At 43.0% G+C, this 17,492-nt stretch overlaps 1 protein-coding gene across 1 annotated transcript in view; it reads right to left on the bottom strand.

The window, feature by feature from the left end:
- Positions 1–222: 222 nt before the first annotated feature.
- The window catches only part of DNAAF11 (dynein axonemal assembly factor 11), a gene marked incomplete at both ends in the record, with an annotated part of 44,530 nt that continues 27,260 nt past the window's right edge, over positions 223–17,492 (bottom strand). The window contains 2 exons of the mRNA XM_082015060.1: positions 223–409; positions 13,666–13,751. Of these exons, the coding sequence (XP_081871186.1) occupies positions 223–409; positions 13,666–13,751 (273 nt within the window). The remainder of the gene's footprint in view (positions 410–13,665; positions 13,752–17,492) is intronic.

The following is a 17,492-nucleotide window of genomic DNA, read 5'->3' as shown; positions in this document are numbered from 1 at the left end:
CATTCTGATTTGACACTTACTAAGTAAACAATCTAGAAAAAAAAAATTTATATATCAATATACTAACAGAAAATGCCGCATAAAACACAGGTATAACAAAGTTATCAATAAGAAATATAATAATATCTGCAACTTCAGCTATATTATACTTACTTTACACATAGGGTTATGAAAACAACTCAAGCATACACACCACATATAGAGGGACTATTTAAGAGCATTTCAAATTAAGGGAGGAACATCTTCATTATTTTCAAAATCAACATAACTCTTCTTAGTCTCTGTAATCTTCTCGGGTTGTAGCCTAATGGGTCCCTGTCCAATTCGTTCCTTTTCTTGGATTATCTTTGTGACATCAGGGAATGAATATTTACTAGGATCCACTTCTAATTTCTCAACTTGTCTGCTCCTGAAACAAGAGGAAAACAAATGGAAAAAACTTAATTTCAGTGTCAAATATAACAGAACTATTTTGGGTCTCTGTTTATAAACCAGTTGTCTTCAGTGTAAGAGTTGTTACTGAGTCCAGTTAAACCAGGATTAAGAGTTCCTGTAGCTTGAAAATTGATAGTTATAAAAAACCTCAGTGTAAACGCAGAAAAGTACTAAAACTCTAAGATTTTTTACAAAAGAATCCCTAGTCTACAAACATCAAAAGTTAATTTTTTGACATCTATAATTTGCTTTATGTCAGAACATGGTGATTGCTGGTATCACATTACAAATGGTTACTTTTTGATGTAAGACAGGGATTTTTAATCTAATTGGTTTTTCATTCTTTTTTCTTTCTGTTCATTTTTAACACAGCTCCTTCACACTAGCTTGTCTATTAATTTCTATGTGACATTCATCTTTAGAAAGCAGAAATACTTTTATTTAGTAAGAAAATGTAATTGTATTAATTTACTTGCTTTTATCAGCTAATTCTTATGTGTTAGCAATATGAATCCTCACCACGTTTGTATTATGAAAAAAATTTTAAAGTATAAGAAAGGTCAGAGTTATAACAGAATTTCCAGATTCTATTGCTATTAAGGATATTCTTTTATATCACACTTAGAAATGTGTACAGGCCACTTATTAAGGCAACCTATCCACATCACATGATGATCAAAGATTTGAAATATTCTTATACTTTCTGTCTTGCAGCATTTAAAGCCACTTTTCTAACAGAGGAGCTCAACAATTTAATGGACAAAATCTAGCCCTTTTTCAAGTCATTTATCACTGTTTACATAAAAAATGGCAAAATGGAAATTTAATTGTACAACGATGTTCTAATTTGTGAAAATTCCAACACGATTTGTACATCTTCATACTAATTTTAATTTTATACTAAGTGCCACTTTGGGTCAAAGTTCCAAGCTCAGCATTATAAAAGACAGTGTGTCACTCTTCAAAGGTATGAGAAAACTACTTGTTTACCCAGGAGATCAGAAAGGCTCATTAGAACTGGAACAAACAAAAAAGTAGTAAAATCACTGGATGAAAGAATGCATTTATTTGATGACAACACAGGTAATAAAAATATGTAAATAAAGTATATTAAAAGATTTTTAACTGAAAACACACCATCTTTAGTGCTTAAAACAAAGAGCAAGTTTTGCCAAGCTGCTTCCAAATTCTGCCAGTGCTTCTCCAACAAGGCTCCGTGAGACCTGAGCAGACATCCCAGCTCACACCTGTGTGCAGGACCTCTGTCCCAGTGGAGGAGAGATGCAGAGGGGATTCACGGGAGGTTTGCTCCTCTCCTCTATGCTATGCTGAGGAAAGCATGACTAACAGAAGAGGTAGTCGTCAGTCCAGCCACCTCTTTCAGCCTCATGCCACTAGATTTTTCTTGTGCTACGGGAATTATTTGATCATTTTGATGTGTGGAAAACGACCAGAGAAGCACCCTGCTTTAATAATCTGGGTAACCTTTTCCAAAAAGTGGCACAAACAAAAACTACTCAGAGAAGAATTTTATGGGCAATGAAGAAAGATACAAGAAAACTCTTATTTCTTTACCCTGAATGTTCTTCAATTTATAAGACTAGATTTTTTCTTATACTACACAGTTTAATGAAATAAATATGGATTCGCTTTGTGGCAACATTCTAGAAAATGTTCATCCCCAAAAGATATGAGACGTTTTTGTTTCCTGTGTAATTTATAAAATGTGCTGTGACCTGGAATCGTACGACCTTTTCCGTAGCTGCTGGGGACATCCCAAAGAGAGCACATCCTGTCCAGAATCTTAATCTAATCACTAATCACTAATCTGAAGCACCTCAGAAAAAGCTATGTAAGCATAAATATGAAAATGAATTAGTCTTAGCCTGGGCTTCCGTTACATGTTAGAAAAGATTTTCCTTAAAGTATTTTAATTAGCAGTGGTATGAAATGAATTAACAGTGAGCATTGTAAGTAACTATCCATATCAAAAGCTATGAAAGGATTATACGCATCAGCCATACTCAAAATTTAATCAGCACATGCTATCTAGAAGTATCTATTAGCAACGGACAATAGAAAAGACTGAGAATCAAGCACAGTTTTTTTTTTCCAGAAAGGAAGTAGATTTTTATGTACTTATATGCACATGATCAAATATTCTATATTTGTTTAGTAAAGCTTCATAGTGCTATCTCAGCTACCATGGCACAAATATTTGGGGCTGACGACAAGACTCAGTTATGCTGAAGTCAGTGCAGCTGTGACACATACTTCTGCTGAGAATCTGCTCCTCTCATCATGTAATCTATGCAAAAAGAGGCTGGGTATTGATGATGTCAAGACTAACCACCTGAAAATTTTTGGAAGAAAGAATGAGTTTTAGGTCATCTAAACATTTTTTCCATGTAATTTTATCTAGCAGAATAAAAATAATCTTGTTGCTGAAGCTCTTCCATGAGCATTGGTAAGACAACAATCATGAAAACAGTAATATTTCTTGCAGGACCAGCTACAGCATATGTCTGAAAATTTCAATGTTTGCAAATTGTTTCAATTTCAGGTGTAAAAAAAAAAATTAAGTTCACAGTTTTTTGGCACTGCTACCTGTTGCTGAGTGTCCTCTACTCAAGGAAAAGTTATGGTCTACAGATTAGAGCAGCATACAAAAATAAATAATACTGGATTAAAACCTTTCTTTTTTCCTGGCATTTTTTTTCCCTTAGAAAGGCAATTTCTATCTCCATGTAGTTCAACAATGCTTTTAAAAAAGAAAATGAAAAGTCTCCACAATAAAGAAGGTCAGTCCTTCCGTCTTGCATAACTATAGCAGCCTGCTAAACAATCTGGTGTGTGACAGACCACATATCTGATAATTTAATTTTTGTTTTGATAGTTTACACTTTTGCTCACACAGTTCTTAATGCCCATATTTGATATTTTAATGATTTGACAGTTACGTTCCCCTGTTTCAACTTCTGAATTTCATAAAATTTAGATTGCTAAAGATTTCTCATATGTTTGATCCAGAATATATGGCTTTTGACATTTGATTAGAAGTTTCATTTCTGGCACCAGGATTTCCAAAGATATTTATAAGTCACAACCAACAGCTTTGGAGAGGCACTTTTTCCAGTCTTCTAACATCGTGAATGAAAGAGCACAAAAGTGATTACCATCTTAGAAAAAGTACTACTAAATCCTTTTCCTGAATAAGAAAACAAAGTGATTCCAGTATATGGAATTATATCTTATTCGAGAGCTTTGAGAAAGACAAATCTTTATGTATATTAAAAACTGATGGTGAATGTGTGACACTTGCCATACTCTGACCTCAATTTTTGAAAATACAGGCTTAGAAAAATCAACTAGGTAATCTAAGCAAATAATAATGGGTTTATAAATACTTGGAATATTAATACCTCTTTCATTATTTAAGAGGCCTTTCAAAACTCCCTACGTAGGTGTAATCTGAAATGAAGCTATATCTGCAGTCTTCAGAATCAGTGGATCATTGGGAAGATATGAATACACAATGGCTGGTAGAATCAAATTCGTTTTTCAAGGACTAAATAAAATCAAGAAGAACTAACAAATCACTAGTAAAAAGTTCTAATAAAGAAAAGGTTGATGATATCTAGGTCATTATGTTCTAAAAGACAAATACATCTCACAAATAGGATTCATCAGACCAAGAACATATGTAATACTAGCATCCAAGTTTCTAAAAGTTAGACAGAAAATCAGTCACTGTGACATTTTCCACTTCACTGTGCCATCCCTTACCCTCCTATGCACAATCACTTCAAGATACCAAACTTCAAACTGACCTTGTCTGTTAGCAGGAAATATGCTCCAACACCTGCAGTATGCAAATTGACCCTGACTTTCTAGGTCTGGTTATAATACCATCTTATTTTCACTCCTTGATTAACCCAGAAAAATAAAAAGCATTGTTAAATTTGTCAGTCAAAGCTGAGTCCCTAATGTTTAAACATTAGGGAAGCTTACACTGACAACACACTTTATTCTAACAAGGTGTTAAGACTTTGTTTACAAAGTTATGGAATGTTACAAAGAGACTTTAAAGTACGTCTCTGCCCTCAGTCTTATGTCCTTGTCACATATGGACAACTGGAGATTACTTTAGATTGTGGTGATCAAGAGGTAACTGAACAGTATTCTTGAGAATGCTTTTCTTCAGAAGGGCATGGTTCTGAAGTGTCCTCGCCCTTATTACAGTTATGGATTACCAGGTGCCTGTGCATGCAAATTAATTTTCAAATCACTTCTGAGGCACCCCACCTTTTGTTCTCCTCATTAGTCAAATGATAGAGTTGTATACTCTCTACTCTGATTAGCTCCAGGCTTCCATGAGAATGCAAATGAATCAATACTTTAACTTGAATAAAAAGCCTTTTTAATATGTTGCTTAGTCATATCCGACTCCACTTTCTCACTAAGAAGTGAATTGAATTACAATTCCTATGATTCCTCCTTTCCCAGACATTGGGACAGACATTTCCCAGAATATATAACTTGCATTGTAAAAATTCTCAGTGTCTTCATGACAGCTAACAAACTCTGCAGCCTGAAAATATTATTTCTGTAAATATATTCAACTCTCAAGATTTACAATCTACTCCCAGGTATTTATAGAAAGCAAACATTACATCTCAACAGAACTGATAACTGATTTGCCATTTGTGATCTTCCCACACATTTATTCATCTTTCATGCAGGCCACTCTTCGCATGCATTTAGCTTTTTTCAAGATAAAATATTTGTGCTTGGTTTAGACACAGAAGAGAATTCAGGTTTTGAAAGAATGACATAAATCCTCTTGCAGTTCTTTCAGGCTAGTTTGCCTACAGCTCCATTCAGTTTCTGATGTCATCTTGCCTCCCATTCCCAGTCTTAAGGAAATATCTCATTTTGTTCTACTGTATTTCTCTTTGCAACATGAAGTTCTCTCCTTTCCAACTTGTCAAACCTCTTTCCCTCTGTTTGTAAACTGTAGAAATGTAAGACCGGGAGAAATTCTCAGCCATTAAGTCTGGAAAGGGAGTACTCCCACACTTCACAAGGATTCTTTCAAGGATCCAAATTAGGACTCCGCACTTCCAAAGACAGATTTTTACCCTTATATCTACAAATTTTGACCACAAATTTGTTCTTTGCATCTTCTCCACCAAAATGAACCAAGTTAAATCAGGGCCATCCAGTAAATCAGAGCTTCACAGTATGTCTCATCTTCAGCAACACTGTTACATCTCAAGTGAGACAACTGTACTGAGTTTTTGAAATAATCAGTCTTTTATTCTTTGCTTGTTAATAAATGGAGAAAAGCCAGAGTAGGGTAATAAGAAATTAAACCAAATCTTAAAACACCTTCCACCCATCCCTCCCTTCTTCCCGGGCTCCACTTCACTCCCGATTTTCTCCACCTCCTCCCCCAAGTGGCGCAGGGGGACGGGGAATGGGGGTTGTGGTCAGTCCGTCACACGCTGTCTCTGCCGCTCCTTCCTCCTCAGGGGAGGACTCCTCACCCTCTGCCCTGCTCCAGCGTGGGCTCCCTCCCACGAGAGACCGTCCTCCATGGACTTCTCCAACGTGAGTCCTTCCCACGGGCTGCAGTTCTTCACGAGCTGCTCCAGCCTGGGTCCCCCACGGGTGCCGTCCTTCAGGAACAGGCTGCTCCAGCCTGGCCTCCGCGGGGTCCCAGGTCCTGCCAGCAAACCTGCTCCAGCCGGGGCTCCTCTCTCTCCCCACGGGGCCACAGGCCCTGCCAGGAGCCGGCCCCAGCGTGGGCTGCCCATGGGGTCACGGCCTCCTTCGGGCATCCCCCTGCTCCGGCCTGGGGCCCTCCCCGGGTGCGGGTGCAGATCTGCTCCCCCGTGGATCTCCATGGCCACAGGGGCACAGCCGGCCTCCCTGTGGGCTTCCCCAGGGGCTGCCGGGGACTCTCTGCTCTGGTGCCTGGAGCCCCTCCTGCCCCTCCATCTTCACTGACCTTGGTGTGTGCGGAGTTGTTGCTCTCACATATTCTCACTTCTCTCTCCAGCTGCAGTTGCGCAGTTTTCTCTGCCCCCTTCTTAACTCTGTTCCTCAGAAGCACTACTACCATCGCTGATGGGCTCGGCCTTGGCCAGTGGCGGGTCTGTCTTTTAGCTGGCTGGCACTGGGCCTATCAGACACAGGGGAAGCTTCTAGCAGCTTCTCGTAGAAGCCACCCCTGCAACCACCACCACTACCAAAACCTTGCCATGCAAACACAGTACAAGCCTTATGATGATACAGGTTGGAGTTAAAATCCAAAACCATCCAAGTTTTCTTGGCCTCAGGTTCAACATAGCTTACAGGCAATTTTATATATTTGCTGTCTCTCGCAACTGGTGAAATTTGGCTGAAACTGGATAACCTGTTCAAAAACATTTTGTAGGCGTACCAGCAGACAGTAGTGGACATTCCAGCAGCATATGTTTTTCTTTTGTTTTCCCATTAAGAATCCAGACAAGAAAAACAAAACAAACAACCTCCCCCCCAAAAAAAAGAAAACTAGACCCCAAAAAAGCCATAAATCACATACTGCTACTAAGAACTGATTCCAGTAGAATGTAAGTCAGATTTCTAACCTAATGCGTTACACCGTATTTTCTATAGCACCTGCTGGCTTAGTCAACCAATGCAATCTTACTCGGCTAAGAGGAGAAAGACACTTAGAGCAGTAAGATTTGCAATGCTTGAACTACTCAAATAGAAATCACCTCTACCTTATAATCCTTATTTCATTATAAAAGATGTATATAGACCAGAACTTGCCGATTTGTTTGTAATTCTGCTCTGTGAAGTACCCTAGAAATTGCTGTTCCATTCCTTTGCCTCTTGAAATTAATCCATTCTCTGGCTGTATTTCTCAACCTCTCTATATAAAGATCTACTGTTAAAAAAAAAGAAAAAGGCATCTCTCATATTCCTATGTATCTTTCTTTACTGGAGAATTCAAGTGTGTGTGTTTACATTTAGAGACATTTTGAGGTTTATTTCATTTTTTTTTTATTTTCCAACAGGTTAAAGGAATAATAGTCTAAAGCTGAGGTTATGAGACAAAGTTTATTGACTTTATGTAACTGTTACTCTTAAAATTTTGAGTATGACTTCAGAAAACTCAGATCCTACCTAGATCTGAATTTCACCTATGCAACTGTGGTGAGCTCAACATCTGTACCTCGCAGATTAACTGGGAGGCCAGTTACAGTAAAGAATGGTATACTCAGCTACTACATTAATAGAGGCTTTATCTGTGTACTAAATCAATCTGTCAAATTCCTCCCATAGAAACTTGTCTCTCTGAAGGTTTGAAATATAATTTTGTATATCTCTCTTACGTGGCAGAAGTAATGATAGTATCATGATGTAATTTTAGCAAACAAGACTTTAAAGGATTTAAAGCACTATATTATAGCTTAGCAGATTATATGTCTGACAGCATTTAGCTAAGACATCTGTAGCTGTCAAGTGTAATCACTGTAATGAATGTTCTTCTGTAATCTAAGAGACAACTATTCAGCAAATTTTTAACATTTGGCTAGTCAGCAACTTTTCAACTAAAGAGGTTAAACCACTATTTTTAGTATGAACTGCAATTCAAAAGACTTTTTTCCTACTTCTACTTTTGTGATATATATTTATGCAATATTTTAATAGTAAAATTTGTATTTTTCCTTCAAAATCTGCAGCAAACATATCCATAATTACTTAAAACTGCATTGAAATAAAGAACAAATTCTTGGGGTTTCACTATGCCAGGGAGTATCTGAGTATCTTTAGTTCATCAACTAGCAGGAAAGGGGACCATTTTACAACATTATTACTTCCCTTACTTCCATGTTCTCATTATTACTTCTATTTAAACATTACTATGTAGCCAAAATTAGACACACAGAGGGTTCTAAGGAATTATATATTCCTAATACACAAATTGCCAACTGTTTTGCTGTTTGACAGAATCCATTTGGAAGAGAGATAAGGTCATTTACGTCATGAAGAAAGCCCCATTTAGGTACTGAAAGGCTGCAAGAAGGTGTCCCCAGAGCCTTCTCTTCTCCAGGCTGAACAACCCCAACTGTCTCAGCCTTTCCTCATAGGAGAGGTGCTCAGAATCACAGAATGACAGAATCACTAAGGTTGGAAAGGACCTTCAAGATCAGCAAGTCCAACCATTAATCCAGCACCACCGTGTCCCCTAAACCATGTCCTGAAGCGCCATGTCCACACATTTTTTGAACACTTCCAGAGATGGTGACTCCACCACCTCCCTGGGCAGCCTGTTCCAATGCTTGACCACCCTCTCAGTGAAGAAATTTTTCCTAATATCCAATCTAAATCTCCCCTGGCGTAACTTGAGGCCATTTCCTCTTGTCCTATCACTAGTTACTTGGGAGAAGAGGCCAACACCCTCGTCACCACAACCCCCTTTCAGGTAGTAGTAGAGAGTGATAAGGTCTCCTCTCAGCCTCCTCTTCTCCAGGCTAAACAACCCCAGTTCCCTCAGACGCTCCTCATAAGACTTGTGCTCCAGACACCTCACCAGCTTCGTTGCCCTTATCTGGACACGTTCCAGCACCTCAACGTCCTCTTGTAGTGAGGGGCCCAAAACTGAACACAGGATTCGAGGTGTGGCCTCACCAATGCCGAGTACAGGGGCACAATCACTTCCCTACTCCTGCTGGCCACACGATTTCTGATACAGGCCAGGACGCTGTTGGCCTTCTTGGCCACCTGGGCACACTGCCGGCTCATGTTCAGCCGGCTGTCAACCAGCACCCCTAGGTCCTTTTCTGCCAGGCAGCTCTCCAGCCGCTCCCCCCCAAGCCTGTAGCGTTGCATGGGGTTGTTGTGGCCGAAGTGCAGGACCCTGCACTTGGCATTATTAAACCTCATGCAGTTGACCTCTGCCCATCGATCCAGCCTGTCCAGATCCCTCTGCAGAGCCCTCCTACCCTCCAGCAGATCAACACTCCCACCCAGCTTGGTGTCATCTGTAAACTTACTGAGGGAGCACTCGATCCCCTCATCCAGGTCATCGATAAAGATCTTGAATAAGACCGGCCCCAGAACCGAGCCCTGGGGAACACCACTTGTGACTGGTCGCCAGCCGGATTTAACGCCATTAACCACAATTCTCTGAGCTCGGCCGTCCAGCCAGTTCTTTACCCAGCGAAGAGTAAACCTGTCTAAGTCATGAGCCGCCAGTTTCTCCAGGAGAATACTGTGGGAGACGCTGTCAAAGGCTTTACTAAAGCCGAGGCAGACAACATCCACAGTCTTTCCCTGATCCACTAGATGAGTCACCTCATCAGAGAAGGAAATCAGGTTGGTCAGACAGGACCTGCCTTTCATGAACCCATGCTGGCTGGGTTTGATCCCTTGGTTGTCCTGCACATGGCCTGTGAGCACGCTCAAGACCAACCGCTCCATGATCTTCCCTGGTACAGAGGTCAGGCTGACAGGCCTGTAGTTCCCAGGATCCTCCTTCCGGCCTTTCTTGTAGATGGGCGTCACACTGGCAAGCCTCCAGTCTTCTGGGACCTCCCCTGTTAACCAGGGCCACTGATAAATGATGGAGAGTGGCTTGGCAAGCTCCTCCACCAGCTCTCTCAGTACTCTCGGGTGGATCCCATCAGGTCCCATAGACTTGTGGATGTCCAGGTGGCTTAACAGGTCCTTAACTGCTTCCTCCTGGATTATGGGTGGGTTATTGTGCTCTCCATCCCCATCTTCCAGCTCAGGGGGCTGAATACCCTGCGGATACCTGGTCTGGCTATTAAAGACTGAGGCAAAGAAGGCATTAAGTACCTCAACCTTGTCCTCGTCCTTGGAGACAATGTTCCCCACCATATCCAGTAGGGGATGGAGATTCTCCTTGCCTCTCTTTTTGTTGTTAATGTATTTGTAGAAGCATTTTTAATTATCCTTTACAACTGTGGCCAGACTGAGCTCTAGCTGGGCTTTTGCCTTTCTAATTTTGTCCCTGCTTGACCTAATGAGATCCTTGTACTCTTCGTGAGTTGCCTGCCCCTTCTGCCAGAGGTGATAAACTCTCCTCTTTTCCCTGAGTCCCAGCAAAATCTCCCTGTTCAGCCAGGCCGGTTGCCCTCCCCGCCAGCTCTTCTTATGGCACATGGGGACCGCCTGCTCCTGCGCCTTTAAGATTTCCTTCTTGAAGACTGTCCAACCTTCCTGGACCCCTTTGTCCTTCAAGACTGTCTCCCAAGGGACTCTCTCAACCAGTGACCTGAATAGGCCAAAGTCTGCCCTCCGGAAGTCCATGGTAGCAGTTTTGCTGACCCCTCTCCTTACTTCACTCACAATTAAGAATTCTATCATGTCATGGTTGCTAAGCCCAAGATGGCCTCCGACCACCACATCTCTCACCAGTCCTCTGTTTGTAAACAGCAGGTCAAGCAAGGCACCTCCCCTGGTGTGCTCACTCACCATCTGTGTCAGGAAGTTATCCTCCACACACTCCAAGAACCTCCTAGACTGTTTCCTCTCTGCCGTGTTATACTTCCAACAGATGTCCGGTAGATTGAAGTCTCCCACAAGAACAAGGGCCAGCGAATGCGAGACTTCTGCCAATCGCTTATAGAATGTCTCATCTGTCTCTTCATCCTGGTTGGGTGCTCTGTAACAGACTCCCAGCAGGATATCTGCCTCATTGGCCTTCCCCCTCATCCTTACCCATAAGCACTCTACTTGGTCTTCACAATCATTGATTTCTATACAATCAAAACACTCCCTAACATACAGAGCAACCCCACCACCTCTCCTTCCTTGCCTATCCCTTCAGAAGAGCTTATAGCCATCCATTGCAGCACTCCAGTCATGAGATGCATCCCACCATGTTTCTGTGATGGCAACTACATCATAGCTGTCCCGCTGCACAATAGCTTCCAGCTCCTCCTGTTTGGTGCCCATGCTGCGTGCATTGGTGTAGATGCACTTGAGCTGGGCTATCGATTTCAACTCTGGCACGCCACCCCTAGGCTCCTCTCTAGTGAGCCTGGTCCATCACTCTGATCATTTTTGTGGCCTCCTCTGGACATGCTCCAACAGGTCCATGCCTTTCCTGTACTGAGGGCTTCAGCGCTGGATGCAGGACTCCAGGTTGGGCCTCATCAGAGTGGAGGACAGCAGCAGAATCACTTCCGTCAACCTGCTGGCCACGCTGCTTTGGATGCAGCCCAGGACACAGTTGGCCTTCTGGGCTGCGAGCATCCATTGCTGGCTCATGTCCAGCTTTTCACCCACCAGCACCCCCAAGTCCTTCTCATCAGGGGTGCTCTCAATCCCTTCATCCCCCAGCCTGTACTGATACTGGGGGTTGCCCCGACCCTGGTGCAGGACCCTACACTCGGCCTTGTTGAACCTCATGAGGTTCACATGGGCCCATGCCTCAAGCTTGACCAGGTGCTTGTGGATGGCATCCCATCCCCCAGGCATGTCAACCACACCACTCAGCTTGGTGTTGTCTGCAAACTTGCTGAAGGTGCACTTGATCCCACTATGTCATTGATGAAGATATTAAAGAGTACTGGTCCCTGTACGGACCCCCGAGGGACACCACTCATCACCCATCTCCATCTGGACAATGAGCTGTTGACCACTACCCTCTGGATGCGACCATCCAACCAGTTCCTCATCCACTGAACAATCCATCCATCAGATCCATCTCTCCAATTTACAGAGAAGGATGTTGTGGGGGACCATGTCAAAGGCCTGACAGAAGTCCAAATAGATGACATTGGTAGCTCTTCCCTTGTCCAGTGATGTGGTCACTCCATCATAGGAGGCCACTAGGCTGGTTAGGCAGAACTTGCCCTTGGTGAAGCCATGCTGGCTGTCTCAAATCACCCCCCTGTTTTCCATGTGCCTTAGCAGAGCTTCTAGGAAGATCTATTCCACGATCTTCCCAGGCACAAAGGTGAGGCTGGCATTTCGGTAGTTCCCTTTGACACTTTTTAAAAATGGGTGCAATGTTTCCCTTTTTGCCAGTCACCAGGGACTCCACCTGACTGGCATGAGTTTTCAAACATCATGGAGAGTAAGTATCCACCATTTGGCTTGGACTTTTTACAAATATTTGAAATACTCAGTAATCAAGATGGTGTTGTAATCACTGTTGCCTAAGGAAAGGGTGCAGTGCTTCTGGCTCATTAGGAATCTCAGCATCTTTCAACCACCCTATCATCTTCTCATCATGCAGGTTATTTAAGACAAGAAGTCATCCTTGATTTTTATTAAAAATAAGAAATAAAAAGCAGAATTAAGGACAACTGACTCTTGCAGACCAATTTTGTCAGTGTCCTAAATATTGAGACCGAGAAGAATATCCATGATCCATAATGCTATTTTTTACTAACTGCTTAACCTTTCCATCAACATGCACCACAATGAAATCCAACAAGGAAACAAACGCAGCACTTCAAATATAAACAGATGAACAGCTTAACAAACTTTGTTGTTACTATATGTTATTCTGGTACGATTACCATTGCCTATAGCAAGAGGAAAAGGAAAGGTTAAAAAATATATCATAGTATTTGTACTTAGGCCAAGTGTCCATCAGCTCTAGTGTCTACCTACAGCAATGGCTAGCGACACTCCCTAAGAGTAAAAACTAAAAATAGAACATCACTGATATTTGCTTGCTTCTGGCAGTCACTGACTGCAAGATTACAAGAGCTGGAGTTTACATCACATTTAATAGGATGGATCCATGTTATAAAACCTTGCAGAATTGCTTTTTGAACCTACTTACTAGTGCAGTAGCTCAACCTGTATACCAGCAAGCAAATACATTAATGAGACGGGTTCAAAAATCATTGCTTTCTAAATGGTTTTCAGACTTGGGTTACATAGCAAGGAGCTCTGCAGAGGCAATCTTGGTAATTTAGTTTTAGTATACACCAGTTTAATAATCTGAACAAGCAGATGGAATGAAACTGATGAGCAGAAAGAAGTGCTTTTTTCGCTCTGCTATGGGAGCAGATCACTATAAACAGCAGCAGACAGGCTATTAGACTAAAGCTTTTAGACATACTTTTACTTTATAAAAATCAATATTTTCATACTTTCAACAAGAAGATAATGAGAAGCATATATTCTGGCATGTGAATAACACACGGACAAAAAGTAAAACTAATGTGGAAGAAAAAAAGGAATTACCTTCCTGCATTTTTTTGCAGCGTATTACAGTCTGAATGTTTAATTGATGTTGATACTTTTTGCTTAGCCAGGATTATTTCTTTAGCCTAAGATAAAAACAAACAGAAAAATAATTCTCATAAGTTGTTATAAAAGTTGATATTTATGCTCAGAAGCTTTTAAATAATTCCTCAAAAATAGAAAAATTAAAAGGGTCTGAATAAATTTTCTCTTGTGACATTTACTCTTTCTGTTAGATTTTAACACTCTCTAATCAGTGTGAAACACATGCATAAGGCAATTTTAACCAAATTATCCAAAGTGAATTATATTCAAATATCTATATGAGTATATATGTATATAGAAATTTTAAATATATACAACTATTTGTATTTTAATATATTCTGTCTTGTTTAGTACCATGTAATAATGCACATTACTGACTTTCTCCATAACCAACTGGTTCATGATGTGCCCCTCACTTGCATTTCAGTTTGGACTTCTCCTTACCCTTTATAAAAAGGACAAGTGACCACAAAGTCCCTCAGTTCCTTTGCTAATACAGAATATCAAGTTCAAAGTTCAAGTGAATTCCCTTTCTCAAAAAAAACATCTCCATGACCATTTTTTGGACGATGTGTCACTGACAAAAGGGCTTCTCATGGCAAAAGAGTCTCTTTCCCTTCTTAACAACATCATGGGAAAGGGACCATGGTGGGATGCTTCTCATGACTGGAGTGCTGCAATGGATGGCTATAAGCTCTTCCGAAGGGATAGAATGGGAAGGAGAGGCGGTGGGGTGGCTCTGTATGTTAGGGAGTGTTTTGATTGCATAGAAATCGAAGATTGTGAAGACCAAGTAGAGTGCTTGTGGGTAAGGATGAGGGGGAAGGCCAATGAGGCAGACATCCTGCTGGGAGTCTGTTACAGGCCACCCAACCAGGATGAAGAGACGGATGAGACATTCTATAAGCGACTGGCGGAGGTCTCGCATTCGCTGGCCCTTGTTCTTTTGGGGGACTTCAACCTACCGGACATCTGCTGGAAGTATAACACGGCAGAGAGGAAACAGTCTAGGAGGTTCCTGGAGTGTGTGGAGGATAACTTCCTGATGCAGCTGGTGAGTGAGCCCACCAGGGGAGGTGCCTTGCTGGACCTGCTGTTTACAAACAGAGAAGGACTGGTGAGAGATGTGGTGGTCGGAGGCCATCTTGGGCTTAGCGACCATGACATGATAGAATTCTCAGTTGTGAGTGAAGTAAGGAGACGACTCAGCAAAACTGCTATCATGGACTTCCGGAGGGCAGACTTTGGCCTGTTCAGGTCACTGGTTGAGAGAGTCCCTTGGGAGACAGTCCTGAAGGACAAAGGGGTCCAGGAAGGCTGGACAGTCTTCAAGAAGGAAATCTTAAAGGCGCAGCAGCAGGCGGTCCCCATGTGCTGTAAGAAGAGCTGGCGGGGAAGGCGACCGGCCTGGCTGAACAGGGAGATTTTGCTGGGACTCAGGGAAAAGAGGAGAGTTTATCACCTCTGGCAGAAGGGGAAGGCAACTCATGAAGAGTACAAAGATCTCGTTAGGTCAAGCAGGGACAAAATTAGAAAGGCAAAAGCCCAGCTAGAGCTCAGTCTGGCCACAGTCGTAAAGGATAATAAAAAATGTTTTTACAAATATATTAACAACAAAAAGAGAGGCAAGGAGAATCTCCATCCCCTACTGGATATGGCGGGGAACATTGTCTCCAAGGACGAGGACAAGGCTGAGGTACTTAATGCCTTCTTCGCCTCAGTCTTTAATAGCCACTCCAGGTATCCACAGGATATTCAGCCCCCTGAGCTGGAAGACGGGGATGGAGAGCACAATGTACTCCTCATAATCCAGGAGGAAGCAGTCAAGGACATGCTAAGCCACCTGGACACCCACAAGTCTATGGGGCCTGATGGGATCCACCCGAGAGTACTGAGAGAGCTGGCGGAGGAGCTTGCCAAGCCACTCTCCATCGTTTATCAGCAGTCCTGGTTAACAGGGGAGGTCCCAGAAGACTGGAGGCTTGCCAATGTGACGCCCGTCTACAAGAAAGGCCGGAAGGAGGATCCTGGGAACTACAGGCCTGTCAGCCTGACCTCTGTTCCAGGGAAGATTATGGAGCGGTTGGTTTTGAGAGTGCTCACAGGGCATCTGCAGAACAGCCAAAGGATCAGGCCCAGCCAGCATGGGTTCATGAAAGGCAGGTCCTGCTTGACCAACCTGATCTCCTTCTATGACCAGGTGACCCGCCTAGTGGATGAGGGAAAGGCTGTGGACGTTGTCTACCTGGACTTTAGTAAAGCCTTTGACAGCGTCTCCCACAGCATTCTCCTGGAGAAACTGGCGGCTCGAGGCTTAGACAGGTTTACTCTTCGCTGGGTGAGGAACTGGCTGGATGGCCGAGCCCAGAGAGTTGTGGTGAATGGCGTTAAATCCGGCTGGCGGCCGGTCACGAGTGGTGTTCCCCAGGGCTCGGTTCTGGGACCAGTCTTGTTCAATATCTTTATAGATGATCTGGATGAGGGAATTGAGTGCTCCCTCAGTAAGTTTGCAGATGACACCAAGCTGAGTGGGAGTGTTGATCTGCTGGAGGGTAGGAGGGCTCTGAAGAGGGATCTGGACAGGCTGGATCGATGGGCAGAGGCCAACTGTATGAGGTTTAATAAGGCCAAGTGCAGGGTCCTGCACTTTGGCCACAACAACCCCATGCAATGCTACAGGCTTGGGGAGGAGTGGCTGGAGAGCAGCCCGGCGGAAAGGGACCTGGGGGTGCTGGTTGACAGCCGGCTGAACATGAGCCGGCAGTGTGCCCAGGTGGCCAAGAAGGCCAACAGCGTCCTGGCCTGTATCAGGAATAGTGTGGCCAGCAGGAGCAGGGAAGTGATTGTGCCCCTGTACTCGGCACTGGTGAGGCCGCACCTTGAATACTGTGTTCAGTTTTGGGCCCCTCACTACAAGAAGGATGTTGAGGTGCTGGAGCGTGTCCAGAGAAGGGCAACGAAGCTGGTGAGGGGTCTGGAGCACATGTCTTATGAGGAGCGGCTGAGGGAACTGGGGTTGTTTAGTCTGGAGAAGAGGAGGCTGAGGGGAGACCTTATCGCTCTCTACAACTACCTGAAAGGGGGTTGTGGCGATGAGGGTGTTGGTCTCTTCTCCCAAGTAACTAGTGATAGGACAAGAGGAAATGGCCTCAAGTTGCGCCAGGGGAGGTTTAGATTGGATATTAGGAAAAATTTCTTCACTGAGAGGGTGGTCAGGCATTGGAACAGGCTGCCCAGGGAGGTGGTGGAGTCGCCATCCCTGGAAGTGTTCAAAAAACGTGTGGATGTGGCACTTCAGGACATGGTTTAGGGGACATGGTGGTTTTGGATTAATGGTTGGACTTGATGATCTTAAAGGTCCTTTCCAACCTAGTGATTCTGTGATTCTGTGATTCTGTGACCCCTTAAGCATTTGAAAGGAAGGAGGAGAGCAGGAACTATACCAAATAGTTCATTTTATTGACTATTTCTCAGTGCAGTTGATTTGAAAGTAGCCTGTTCCAGAAGCCCAGTGAATTTAAAGTCTCTGTTCTAAAATCTACAAGAAATAAGACAGATCCTGTAGCTTCTGTCAGTCGTTTCTGAAATTCATTGTGAAGAGGCTGATCCCCTCTGATTCTATGTATACTCTGGTGAAGGAAAATCTGTTTCTTTGGACTTTCCCTCTCTCCTCAGGAGGACCTCTAGTGTTCTGTTCTTTTAAAAATAATTAATTCCTTTTATCCCCTTGAGACTGATGTTCCTTACTTTGCCCTCAGAGCACACCACCAAGGATGGTGAGG

Source organism: Phaethon aethereus, assembly GCF_964289735.1.
Source record: "Phaethon aethereus genome assembly, chromosome: 2".
Classification (NCBI taxonomy): domain Eukaryota; kingdom Metazoa; phylum Chordata; class Aves; order Phaethontiformes; family Phaethontidae; genus Phaethon; species Phaethon aethereus.
Note: the sequence above shows the minus strand (reverse complement) of the source record. Positions and strands in the feature narration are given on the sequence as shown.